The sequence below is a fragment of the Rhagoletis pomonella genome, unplaced genomic scaffold (assembly GCF_013731165.1).
Source record: "Rhagoletis pomonella isolate Grant_MI unplaced genomic scaffold, Rhpom_1.0 Rhpom_scaffold_00008, whole genome shotgun sequence".
Lineage (NCBI taxonomy): Eukaryota > Metazoa > Arthropoda > Insecta > Diptera > Tephritidae > Rhagoletis > Rhagoletis pomonella.
The window spans coordinates 43,847,637-43,859,727 of record NW_023458562.1 but is presented as its reverse complement, the minus strand read 5'-3'; the positions used below and the strand labels follow the sequence as shown (position 1 = coordinate 43,859,727).

The following is a 12,091-nucleotide window of genomic DNA, read 5'->3' as shown; positions in this document are numbered from 1 at the left end:
GTAACGGTGGTAGTGGCGGTGGCGGTGGCGGTGGTGGAGGAGGTGGTGGTGGAGTTGTTGCTGTTGCTACTACTATAGTTGAGTCTACCACACTGCTAGATTGCTTAACGTCCGCGAGTGCTGCTGGCGGAATTGGTGGCATTAGTTGGTGTGTTCCCCGTACTTCGATTGATTGTGAGATGTTTCCTAGTTTACAGTTTGACTCTTCCAATTCAGGCAAATCGGGCAGATTCTCAATGTATAACGAAGGCGCTATTTGTTGCTGATCTTTGCCCTCGAAATGTATATCATCAGCAATGCCGGGCAAATCAGGCAAATCCAGTGGCAGATCTATCTCCGGCGCTTCATACAATCGCGGTGTGTAGCGCAAACCTCCGAAAGAGTTTACTTTTTGATTGCGGTGAGCTAACGAGTGAGGAGCTGGTTCCAAGAGTTGCTTTTGCTCCGTGTTGTCGTTTTGACGTTGACGTGTTGATTTAAAGAATTTGGCTTTTTTCCACGAATCTTTCTCAGCACTTTCGCAACCGTAAACTACTTCGCCGCTGTTGCAATGCAGTAGCGAAGATGTTGAACGTAATTTTTCCGGCACCGCACCCATACCAATGGTTCTGTTTACATGCGCTTTACTTGCGGCAACAGTATGACCATGTTGAGGCGCTTCAACGTCCTTGTAACGAACATGAAAGAATACCAATTTTTCTTGCAATGCTTGAGACGGTGGTGCATCTGCGCGACTATGGACTTCATAATCCACATTTTGTTTTTGTTGCTGCTGTTGTAAATGTAGTTCCAGCATTGTGTCTGTATTACCAAAAGTTTGTGGGATGTCTTGGAAAATTTGCGACGATGGAAAACGAGCTGGTGAGTAAATTTTAATTGCCTTTTTTGTACCAACCAAACTGCGTATTTTCCCCTGTGCCCGCTCAATACGTGTGCTCAACTCTTGCACTTTCGCATTATTCCGCTGGGTGCGATTGTCAATGTGGTCAAAGACAGAATTTATTGTTTTTTGTAGACAATCCAGAGCTATGGCTGCTTGGATTATAGTTTCCTCGTGACGTAGATCGGGTGGTATCACAGGCACAGTATACATTATGACAACGTAATTATCTATATGTATATTTTTAACAGAATATAGAGAATAAAGAAAATTCCTGCTTTTGTGTTAACTTTTTAGAAATGGTAGTGATTAATCGATTATTTTTGCCCGAAATTGAAAAGCAAGTTGACCAACTTAATACCATGTTCTGGCCGACAACGAAAACACTTTGAAAACGTGTTTTGGGATTGTGGGCTGAAGACTGTTCACATCGGCTGTTAGTGTTTTCGTTGACATTTCTTACATCCTCTGATTACAGTTTTGCTACACGAAAACAAAACCAAAATGTTTTTCCCTAATTTTCTTTTCATTAGCAACCTCTTACTTTCATTCTTATTTCACTTCATGATTCAATAATACAAGGTTATACTAGGTTCACATATAAGTAGATTATCCTCATTTTCGAGCTTAACTTCCTAATCTGTAATTAGAAAAAGAGATTAGCCATATAAAATTCCTCCCTTGTTAATCTGTAATTAGAAAATAATCTCAGATTTAACCGATAACTTTTCGGTGTCCATCCTAGTTTTATCGATTGTTTTTGCGAAGAAGAGGAGAAATGGCAAATGTAAAAGTAAACAAAAATGGACGCTAGCAAGGAAAGGAGGGTTTTAAAGGTATTTTTTTAAATAAAATGTTAAGTTAAAATATATTTATATTGCTTAATATAGCAGAAAAACTTGATCACGGTTGCACAGAGAAGAAATATAACTTTTCCTTGAGATGTGAGAATAACAAGCACATCAAATTTGACGGCTAATAATCTGAGATTTGCCTGTGTAAACGGGGTGATTAAAAAACGAGCTTTGATTGAGATAATATTGATATGTGAACATAGTTTAAGATAATTATTGACAGCTACGGTTTGACACTCCCTTACAAAAGGTTGCATTTACGAAGGACGGAGAAAAGGGGAGGAATGAAATCTCTTGGTGCGAAAATGGTAGTAGAAAAGTACGCAAAGTAGGCAATTAGTAGTGAAATTCCTTTTGTAAATTATGTTTTTGCAGGAAATCTGGCATTTTAAACGAAATTTTGAACGTAATATTGATGTATCTATGTAAATTACGTAATTTATGTGCTATTTAGCTGTATAAAAAATGCAAAATGACTCAAAATTAAAATAAGACTACTATGAGATTGATGTAAACATCCCATTTAAAAACAGTTTATGTTTTCATCAGTTAAATATGCTTCATATGCATATACAAATAAACATATTGCACAAACGCTCATACTTCTATATCACACCAAAGCTACACTGTTTCCATGTAAATGTGCAAAGAAGCAACACGGTGCCACTGCTAAGGGAGCGGTGCGAGAGAGACAACTGTCAGTTTATCGAACCTTGTATTATTGAATCATGATTTCACTTTTGCTTTAGTGAAGACACCGATTGGAATGAGTGGAACGTTCCCACGACAGTCGGGTCTACGTAACCGGAACGACCCAGATTTATATCTGGCCAAGGACTGTCACTCCAGCAACACTCCCCAAAAAGTCTTTGGGGAATTTGTATCCTGCTACAACAACAACAACAACAGTGGAACGTGAGTTTTCAAGTAGTTTTCAGCGAAAACTGGTTTTCGTTTGACAGATTTTACATGGACGAAAACACAAGTATGCGCAATCTTGTATTCAATCATTCTTGGTCATTCTCTACCACGATCCAGAAAATAAAGGTCGCGCCATTCGCGTACCGCTAACCCTCTCTTCGTCGATTTGACAGCATCCACACAATCGCTGACGTCATAGTATACTTTTGTTTACATTCACTGTTGCCAACTTGATGCTTTTCGCAACAAATTTAGTGGGTATTCAAAACGCGAAAATTTTTGGGTTTTGTGCTTAATGCGATTTTGGTGCTTTTGTTTTTAGTTTGAAGACTTCAAATTAGAAGATCTTAAAAAAAATGGAAGCAAAATTTATAGCAATCGTAAGTGTGCTAAGCAATTTTACAAAATTTAAACAAAATCATGGCGCAGTGACAATCATAAGCAGAGGTGGGCACTACCACAAACAAGCGTGAGCTAAAAGTGAGCATGTGTTAGTGTACCTAATTCATTTTGCATGCTGTCGTGTTCTCATCGATGCGCTCTCGCTTGTATACGTACACGCAACGCTTACGCTCTTTTAGCACCTGCTAACTCTCTGCCCATGCCTGATCATAAGCAACAACATACCGGCGGAGCGGTTTCTGACGCCTAGCATTAACGCCGAAGTGCCATACCTAAACAAAAGCGTCAACGCTACGTCAAATGCAGAAATAACACCAACAATAAGCATAGGTTTGTTTGTGAGTAACACGAAAATGACAGTTTCGCCGTTTTCTGCAGCCAACTTCAATGCCTAACGCCCTGTAAAAATCGGATTTTCCAACCGCTCAGCGTTGACGCCGCGTTGTTTCGGTATGCTTCATACGAATTTGTATGGGCATGAGAATTTTTTGACAGCCAGACAACGCTGACGCTTTTGTTTAGGTATGGCAGTAAGGTACCTTGTTCTCTGAATTTTGTTACTGGCAGTTGCATAGCGAACACTCCTTCAGTCAGAAGAATTTTTTCTGGCAAAATCCTGAAAAGAGTCCAACTCAACTGAATTTAAATTAACGGAAATTAAAGAATACGCAAAAAGTGAGAATAATCTAAAAAGTAACAAGTAAGAAAGTCTAAGTTCGGGCGGAGCCGAACATTAAATACCCGGCGCAAGTATTAAATATATGTTTTTCACCTTTCCGAAAGCTACCGCTACATGGTAAACCGGGGTGTATCCATTTTGAGTAAATTAGCGTCCTTAAATTTCGAAATATTGAAGTTTCAAACATTTCTGAAATTTACTGTTATATGAAAAGCGGCCGTAATTTTAGTTCGATTTCAATAATTTTCACGTTTTGCTTCTATGTGGCAAGCACAATAACCACACCGAATTGGTACAAATTGGTAGAACGGTTACCGAGATACATATATATGTATGTGATCATAAGTGGGCGGTGCCACGCCCATTTTTCAAAATTTTATCCTAAACGTATTTCTTGGTAAAGAATTGTTGCAAGCATAAATTTTGAATAAATTAGCTTCAATAATTACTGATTTATCGAAGATTTCGCATTTCTCTAAATTACCGTTATATGGGATGTGGGCGTGGTTATTGTCCGATTTTAAAAATTTTCGGCCGTTTCGTATGTTATACCAAGGTTAACAACTGTGCCAAGCTTGGAAGAAATCGGTGCAGCGGTTACCAAGATATACACATGTAACCATAAGTGGGCGTGGCTACGCCCATTTTCCAAAACTTTATAATATTCTTATTTTTCGTCTAAAACTTATTGAAAATATCAATTTAGAGTGAATAATCTTCAGTAGTTACTAAAATATCGCAGTTTTCGTATTCCTGAAAATTACCGTTTTATGGGAGGTAGGCGTGGTTATTGTCCGATTTTGCCCATTTTCAATACCGTCCGTCCTACGCCCGAAAGAAGTGCACATACAAAGTTTCGTTAAGATATCTCAATTTTTACTCGAGTAATCGTGTGCACAGACGGACGGACGGACGTACAGACAGTCACCGCTTAATCGATTTCTCTTTTCATTCTGATCATTTATGTATACATTTGTCTATATCTATCTCGATTCGTTTTGCCTGTTACAAACAACTGTTATGTGAACAAAGTTATAATACCCTTGTGCACAAGTGCGCTCGGGTATAAAAAATGTTAATTGAAATTGGAAGGAGGCTAAAAATAATTGATATAGTGAAATACATACATAACTCAAGGCGAATTTATATATATAATATTATTACAATATATCATATATGTAATACTCCTACATTGGCAGTAAGAGCTAGTACTCTCCGAAAACATTACAGTACAGATATATCAATAAAAACGTACGAAAAAAAAGAACACGTACGTTTATAATTAAACATATACACAACACATACACAAAAACGGCACTCACGTACACAATACATTCACAAAAGCGGTACTAGACTGTCTCACTTTGATTTCGGAATGCTTACACATTATTAGCTTAGTTAGCTTACTGCCAATATAAAAGTATTACGTATACGTAATATATGAATTCGCCTTGTCGTAACTTATAATAATTTTATTTAGTTTATCTAATTTTATTTTACTTCCGCACAGTCATGCTATAAATAAATTAAAGCTGTCCCAACATTGGTTTTCGTCCAGGCCATGCTTCTTTGGCATATTTCTTCTTTTGCGGCCCGTGTCCACCGCTTTCTGACGCAGAAGCGCCAGCAACGCCATGTGGATCGAAACGCACTATAATAAAAGACGAGCATAAGAATTGAAATATATTTTTTTCGGATGGGAACTCACAATTTGCATTGGCCTGCCCTAATCTCTGTGCGGCTCCTACCCCCATCAAGGGCTTTACTGGCGACGGTTCAGCAACTACGGGTGTTACATCAGGAGCTGGATTTGGCAGTAACAAACCCAATTTCGTGCCCATTGCAATTGGCGTTATATCAAAGTCCGTGCTACTACTGTTAAACTTCAAACTAGGATTTGGATGGGAGTCATGTACAGATGCAGGGAGTCCTTGATAGAGGGAAGAAGGAGAGAGTGGTGCAGAGCTCACTTGTTGCTTAAGTTCTGCTAAACTTTGCTGGAACATTTGATGAGCAGTAGAACCACTTGAAGATAATGCAGCGTTTGATAGTATGGCCCCACCGCTTGGTGTTGATTGAATTCCCATTTGACCGCCAGAATCAAAACGAGCACGTTTAGCCGGTACAACAGTTGTTTGAACCAAATTACGGAACCGTCCGACAGTTGGGTCTACGTCTTCTGGGTTAATTATAATTTCTTCGTCATTAAACGTAACATTGCGGCGTTTACGACCACTATGTTTTGCTGCATTTTGCTTCAGTAAAAGAAAAACTATTTAATTTGGCAAAAAATGTGTTACTATGAATAAACATCACTCACCTTTCTCAAATTGTCGTCTGCAATACCCAACATAGAAATACGCCGGTTATGTGCAGTATTGTATTCGGTGAGATTCTAAAACAATACAAGTCTTTACAAATAATAGTTATATTTCATGTATAGTAACTAAAAACTTACATCTAATTCGGTTTGACTTTCAGGCAAACCCAGTAACGCACCGTCGCTGGTTTCGCTCAGGGGCAGATCTTCCATAATGCTATTACGTTGCCCGGCGGAAGGCCGCTCCCTGAGAATATATCGTCGCGTGGAAGCCCCAAAATGAAAAGTGCTATTAATTTGCAGCTGTGTCGGTTTATGAGGTTCCAAGCGCAAGGTACCAATAAATGTACCGTGGGCTGAGGAGAAACACGTTTGCATAATTAATCTTTAGGTAATTTTACTAATATATTATGTGTATAACTTACTTGAACCCAAATCCACCAAATAGGCGATGTTCAAGTGCTTATGATACACGAATGCTGAATGCACTCGCGAACAGGAGGCGTGGTCAATACAAAAATCATTCATTTGACTATTGCGCCCGAAGAGATAGCAACGCTTTTCATCCACCATAAGTTTCTGCACAAGTTTATCATCTTTAAGGACATCCAAATGCAAGCCGGTGGGTGGCTTACCAGCCCTGTAAAGGGAAATCAAGCCTTATATCCGACAGGTGAAACATCTTAATTGTGAGTAGCTTACCAACTTGGTATATCGTAACTATTGGCCATTTTTAAGAAATTATCTGCTCCTACGACAAGCGAAGTTAAAGGTAACAACAGGACTTTATATTTTTCACTATCAATTATTTTAACATGGCCAAAAGTGTGCAAAAATATCAGTTGTTTATAATTTTTCTACCATGGTACTTTCCCCTCATTCGTTGGTAGAGTTGCCAACTCCAGCAAATTTTAGAGTTGCTTTCCCTTTGGTGGCTTGCTAAAATAGGGTTGTTCTAAAAAATGTTTGTGCTGTAAACTCGGCGTGTTTGGCGAATTAAATTTTTCGGTTGGTGTACAAGACGTATCAACTGCAGGTGATAGCGATGGAATGATATACGTAAATATATAACCTGAAAACAAATGCTCCCGAAGTCTTTAAGAGTATCGGAAATTTTTTACGATTCTTTTAGGAATCTTTAAAGAGAAACATATGAAGCGTTTGACAAGAACTAGCAAAACAATTTTTGTACGATTTGTTAAAGAAAGTTCTTAAAAAATTTGTGAAACCTTTCAGAATTCTCTGAAATCCTGGTATGCAGGGTATATATTTACATACGAATATGAAAAGATAAAGAAGCTGTTGATGACACAAGGAGTTCATACCAACGGTAACCCTGCAAAAATCGCGACTACCCCATGCATACGTGTAAAGAGTACTCACTAAGGACCAAGGAGTACTCCAAAATTAACCACAATTCATATAAAAAATATGATCCAATTAACATTGCGATGTCCTAGGGCAGGACCATATACTCCATCCCTGCATTACATCAGAGTAGCACAAAACTACTCCAACATATTAACAATGGCATTGTTGTTATATTTTTTCGTTTGTACACGCTTTTATTCTTCACTTCTCAGATGCTTTTTCGAAATTAATAAAAACCAAAAACAAAAATTAAAAATTACATGTTGCCTCTGATGGCATTCGAACCCGAACATGCTGGGAGCTAACAACTAACAGCGAGCATCTCTACACGTTCAGCTACAGCCAGACATGCAAATGTGCTTTCAAATGCTCAAGTTCAATAACATTTCGTTAAAACACGAGCCGTGATTTTATTTCTGTCAAAAAAGTCATTCGTGTCCAATTTTTTTTTTCAAATACCAACACTTCTTAATTCAACTTTTAATGACGTTCGTTTACCCTACCTTTATCTTTCATCCTTTGAATGAGTTTATTAGCAAAGAAATAAAAAGGGTGAGTTTAGGTCATCGTACAGTTTCCTAAGTAGAAACACTATCAGCTATTTGCCAAAAAATGCCTACAGCTGAGATCACCTGTTTTTTGGCATTCGCTCGTATCTTTTTCATGACTATTGCCAACACGAAATGAGAATTTCAGATGTAAATAACGTGCACAATTAATATATTTTTTATGATATCGTATAGGCAATTACCTGTGCCCTAATTTTTGAAGCTCCTGCAGCATAAATTCAGTTCTCTGGCTTTTGGTATCACGGCAAATTTTGTGTATAGCAGCAATTGTTTAAAATTTTTGTATATGACAACACCGAATTTGCTGCAGTTTGGCCAAACAAAATTAGTTTGCTGTGAGAGTCGCCAAACTCCGTTTCCCCGAGTTTGTCGCAACAACAATTGCATGCAGTTTGCCAAACAAAATTTCTGCATAACACTGACCTTATTCAAGCTTTTCTTATACCAATCTCTGAAAAAAAGATTAAAAAACAGCATACACAATCTCATTACGATTCCGTTCAAATTTTTTTTTTAATTTTCTCTAAATATTTTTATGCAAATATTTTAAGCTTAAATAGTTTTGTCATTTGAGGGGTTTAAAAAAAAAACTTTTAAGAAACTATTTTTACGTATGAAAAACTCCATTTTTGGAGGTGTTTTCAAATCGGTTCAGCTCACGTAAATCTTGATATTTTTTCCGAAATATTTTGATGAACGTCTTAAAATATAATAGATTTTAGGAGTGTCCGCTATGCACAAAATTTGTACAAGTTGGTACCAATTGTTACCAAATCGTGTTCGTTTAGCCAAAAACCCAGTAAAACTTGCAAGGAGAGAGCACAATTTTAACATTTCATTTAGGAGGGGGAGTTGCAAATACGTGCTGAGAAAATTTTTGCCAGTAAGAATTTGCAAGCAGGATTGTGGCACATGGTTGCATTTTTACCTTCCTCTTATTAGCTCGGGATGTAATACCATGTTCTGACCGACATCAAAAACATGTTTTCGTTGCTAAAACTGGTTTTCAACCTAAAACTTGTGTTTTCGTCAATGTAAAATCTGTCAAACGAAAACAATTTTTCGCTGAAAACCACTTGAAAACTCACGTTCCACTCATTCCAATCGGTGTCTTCACTAGTTTTTTTCGAAGTGGAAGTCATATTATATCATTTTTAATACGCCATTTCGGATTTATTGTTAATTGGCTGACCAAAATATAATAAGCATGGAAGTAAAAGGTTGTTAATGAAAAGAAATTGAAGGAAATGTATTTTGGTTTTGTATTTGGGCAGCAAAACTGTAAACAAAGAATGTAAGAAATGTCAACGAAAACACCAACAGCCGGTGTGAACAGCCTTCAGCCCACAATCCCAAAACTCGTTTTCAAGGTGTTTTCGTTGTCGGTCAGAACATTGTGTAACAAGTTTCTTTAAATTTAAAAATGAACAATCTTGTTGCGATTTACTAATGAAAGAAGTAGGTAAATATTCGTTTATTCAATTAATTTAATTAATTCCAAACATTTGAAAGGCACTGGGCTGAAAAAGCTGTATTCGTAATCGGAACGCACTCGACACCACTGTCGATATAGGAAATCCGGCAGTGACTTCCACAAAGAAATTGAAGCGTATGTTGAAGAAAGTCAGAATAAGAAGAAATATACGTATAGGTCCTGTTTTGGTTTCTACCTGAAATAATTAAAAAAAATTATTATGCTCGAAAGTGAAGCATGCAAATGTTTGCGCAAAACTTAGCAAGTTTCTCTCTTTGGGAGAGTAAGGTACCTTATTCTCTGAATTTTGTTACTGGCTAATTCTTACTGGCAGTTGCATAGTGAATACTCCTTTTATAATTCCAATGGAAATACAGTACCGATTTTTTTTGTATGGGGAGTGATGCAGTCTAATGTACATACATTGCGTCGTTTAAAGTACAAAACCGCGTATCAACAAAATGCAAAACCGCATATGTGAGGCTGCATAAATTATTTTTTAGAGAGTAAAAACACTCATATTTCAAAATAGTTTTTTTTTTTTTTTTATGAAGCAAACGCATTTCTGGCTAGTATATTTCAGGACGAGTGGATAAGGATTGAGCCAAGAGCTTGTGTGAGCAATTCCACTTTTTGGCAGCAAATGTCAGTTACGCGGTTTCGCAGAATGACGATAAGCGGTTTTGTACTTTAAACGACGATATGTAATGTTAGAAGTATTTACATAGGCGTGATAGGTAGGCTTTTTATCATTAAAATGTAATCATCTGCAGTACACATGTATGTATGTATGTGTATGTAAGTGCACGTGTGTTTGTGTTCACCTCATGAAACCAATTAAAATGGGGAATCACTAAACACCACAGTTCAACGTATGATAAGCTAGTTACAATAAATAGTCTAGATCTCAAAGAAGCTGAAGAATTTTTATATATAACTTTTATCATTAACAAACTGTTACTTAACATTTTTCTTAAAAAGAGTTAGATTGAAATTGTTCATCTGTGTATTATTTTGTTATCCAATGTCTAAACATAACAGTGGCTAAACACCGTAAGACGATTTCAATTGATTAAAGTATTCCAAATCATTTTTACTGATCGATGGTACGAACTTGCTGAAAGACTTTGTGAAGTCCTGCATCTCGACCAGCACGTTATCCGCTACTAGCTGCTCATTACCGGTATTATCTGTATGCATAAAAAGACACATGTGCGTACATAAATAATTTATGTTTATATCAGTATGTATTTACCTTTAAGATGCTTATCAACTGTACGTCTTACTGCCGATAACCAAGCGTTCGAGCATATCGAATACAAATCAGCGCCAGACATATCTCCCTTAAGTTGTGCAGCAATGTCATTCAAGTCTAGATCTTTAGCTAAATGGAAGCGCTGTGTCTGCGCTCTTAAAACCGATGCTTTATCATCGGTCGTCGCACATGGACCTACATAAAAGAGCTTATCGAAACGACCAGGCCTCAGTAATGCTGGATCAATAAGATCAGGTCGATTAGTAGCAGCCAAGATAAAGACTGGTTTCGTTGCATCGCCTAAGACATCCATTTCAGCAAGTAATTGCGATACTACTCTGTCCATTACACCGCCAGAATCGCCAGCAACACCTCTATTCGGCGCTAAAGAATCCAATTCATCTAAGAAAAGTACACAGGGCGCTGCTGAACGTGCGCGTGCAAAGACCTCGCGTACGTTTTGCTCACTCTGGCCAACATACATATTCAATAGTTCTGGTCCTTGAACCGATAGGAAACTTAAATTGCACTCCGTGGCTACAGCCTTTGCTACCAGAGTCTTCCCAGTTCCTGGTGGACCGTAAAGTAGTATTCCTGAACGTCTTAAATTTTTACCAATTAAATGCATGTGATTCAATGGCAGACCGATACTACTCTGAATTTCATCTTTGAGTTTGGAAAGACCACCTATATCAGACCAAAGCACTTTCGGCACTTTCGGCGCCCCAAGACTATCGGCAAACAAAGATTGCATATTGCTAAGGTGTTTAGAAAAGTGTGTAAATTTGAGGCAGGAACTGGATTTAATCTCTCGGCTGTTACGCATTGCACGGACTGCGTTCTCATATAGCATTTGCAAATCGCCCAGTAAGAAGCCCTGTGATTTCTCTGCAACATCTCGCAAAACGGATTTCGCTTGCGACCATTTTGGGGAGATTTTCGGCATATAACGATCGCTTTGGTCTAAACTAAAAAGGGGTAAAGTTGCAATCGCTTTTTGATTGAAAATTTTATCGTTGACGACTTCGCGTGAGTGTAACCAACATAGTATTCTGTAACGGTCTTCATTGGTTGGCATTTCCAATTTTATGACCTCCAAAAAAAGTCGTTGTATCATTGGTTTGAGAAATTTTTCATTGGTTAGGGCTACGATAACAATTGGATGCTTGCGATCGTGTGTGAATAGTTCCTCAATTTGCACTTGAAAAGCAGATAACAAGCGGAGATCCTCATTACCTTCATTATCGATGCCAAATATCTGATGAATTAAGAACTTTATATTAGTACATAGGAAAAAAATTATCAAAGAATTCTTTTACCTCAAAATTGTGGAAGCATATTAGTAATGGCTCGCTAATGCTACCTT

The 12,091-nt window shown here is 37.6% G+C and overlaps 3 protein-coding genes across 3 annotated transcripts in view; all 3 read right to left on the bottom strand.

The window, feature by feature from the left end:
• The window catches only part of LOC118745309 (WASH complex subunit 1), a 1,345-nt gene extending 63 nt beyond the window's left edge, over window positions 1-1,282 (bottom strand). The window contains exon 1 of the mRNA XM_036478834.1: window positions 6-1,282. Within this exon, the coding sequence (XP_036334727.1) occupies window positions 6-1,093 (1,088 nt within the window). The 5' untranslated portion in view covers window positions 1,094-1,282. The remainder of the gene's footprint in view (window positions 1-5) is intronic.
• Window positions 1,283-5,203: 3,921 nt separating this feature from the next.
• LOC118744917 (nuclear inhibitor of protein phosphatase 1) lies at window positions 5,204-6,985 on the bottom strand. The gene is made up of 6 exons (XM_036478345.1): window positions 6,759-6,985; window positions 6,482-6,696; window positions 6,195-6,412; window positions 6,057-6,131; window positions 5,445-5,991; window positions 5,204-5,387 (listed from the first exon to the last, which is right to left on the bottom strand). Exons 1-6 carry the CDS (start codon window positions 6,785-6,787, stop codon window positions 5,263-5,265), a joined length of 1,209 nt encoding a protein of 402 aa, XP_036334238.1. The 5' UTR covers window positions 6,788-6,985; the 3' UTR covers window positions 5,204-5,262.
• Window positions 6,986-10,377: 3,392 nt separating this feature from the next.
• Window positions 10,378-12,091, bottom strand: part of LOC118744916 (peroxisome assembly factor 2) — a 4,050-nt gene continuing 2,336 nt past the window's right edge. The window contains exons 3-5 of the mRNA XM_036478344.1: window positions 12,045-12,088; window positions 10,726-11,983; window positions 10,378-10,660 (exon numbers count right to left, since the gene is read on the bottom strand). Of these exons, the coding sequence (XP_036334237.1) occupies window positions 10,515-10,660; window positions 10,726-11,983; window positions 12,045-12,088 (1,448 nt within the window). The 3' untranslated portion in view covers window positions 10,378-10,514. The remainder of the gene's footprint in view (window positions 10,661-10,725; window positions 11,984-12,044; window positions 12,089-12,091) is intronic.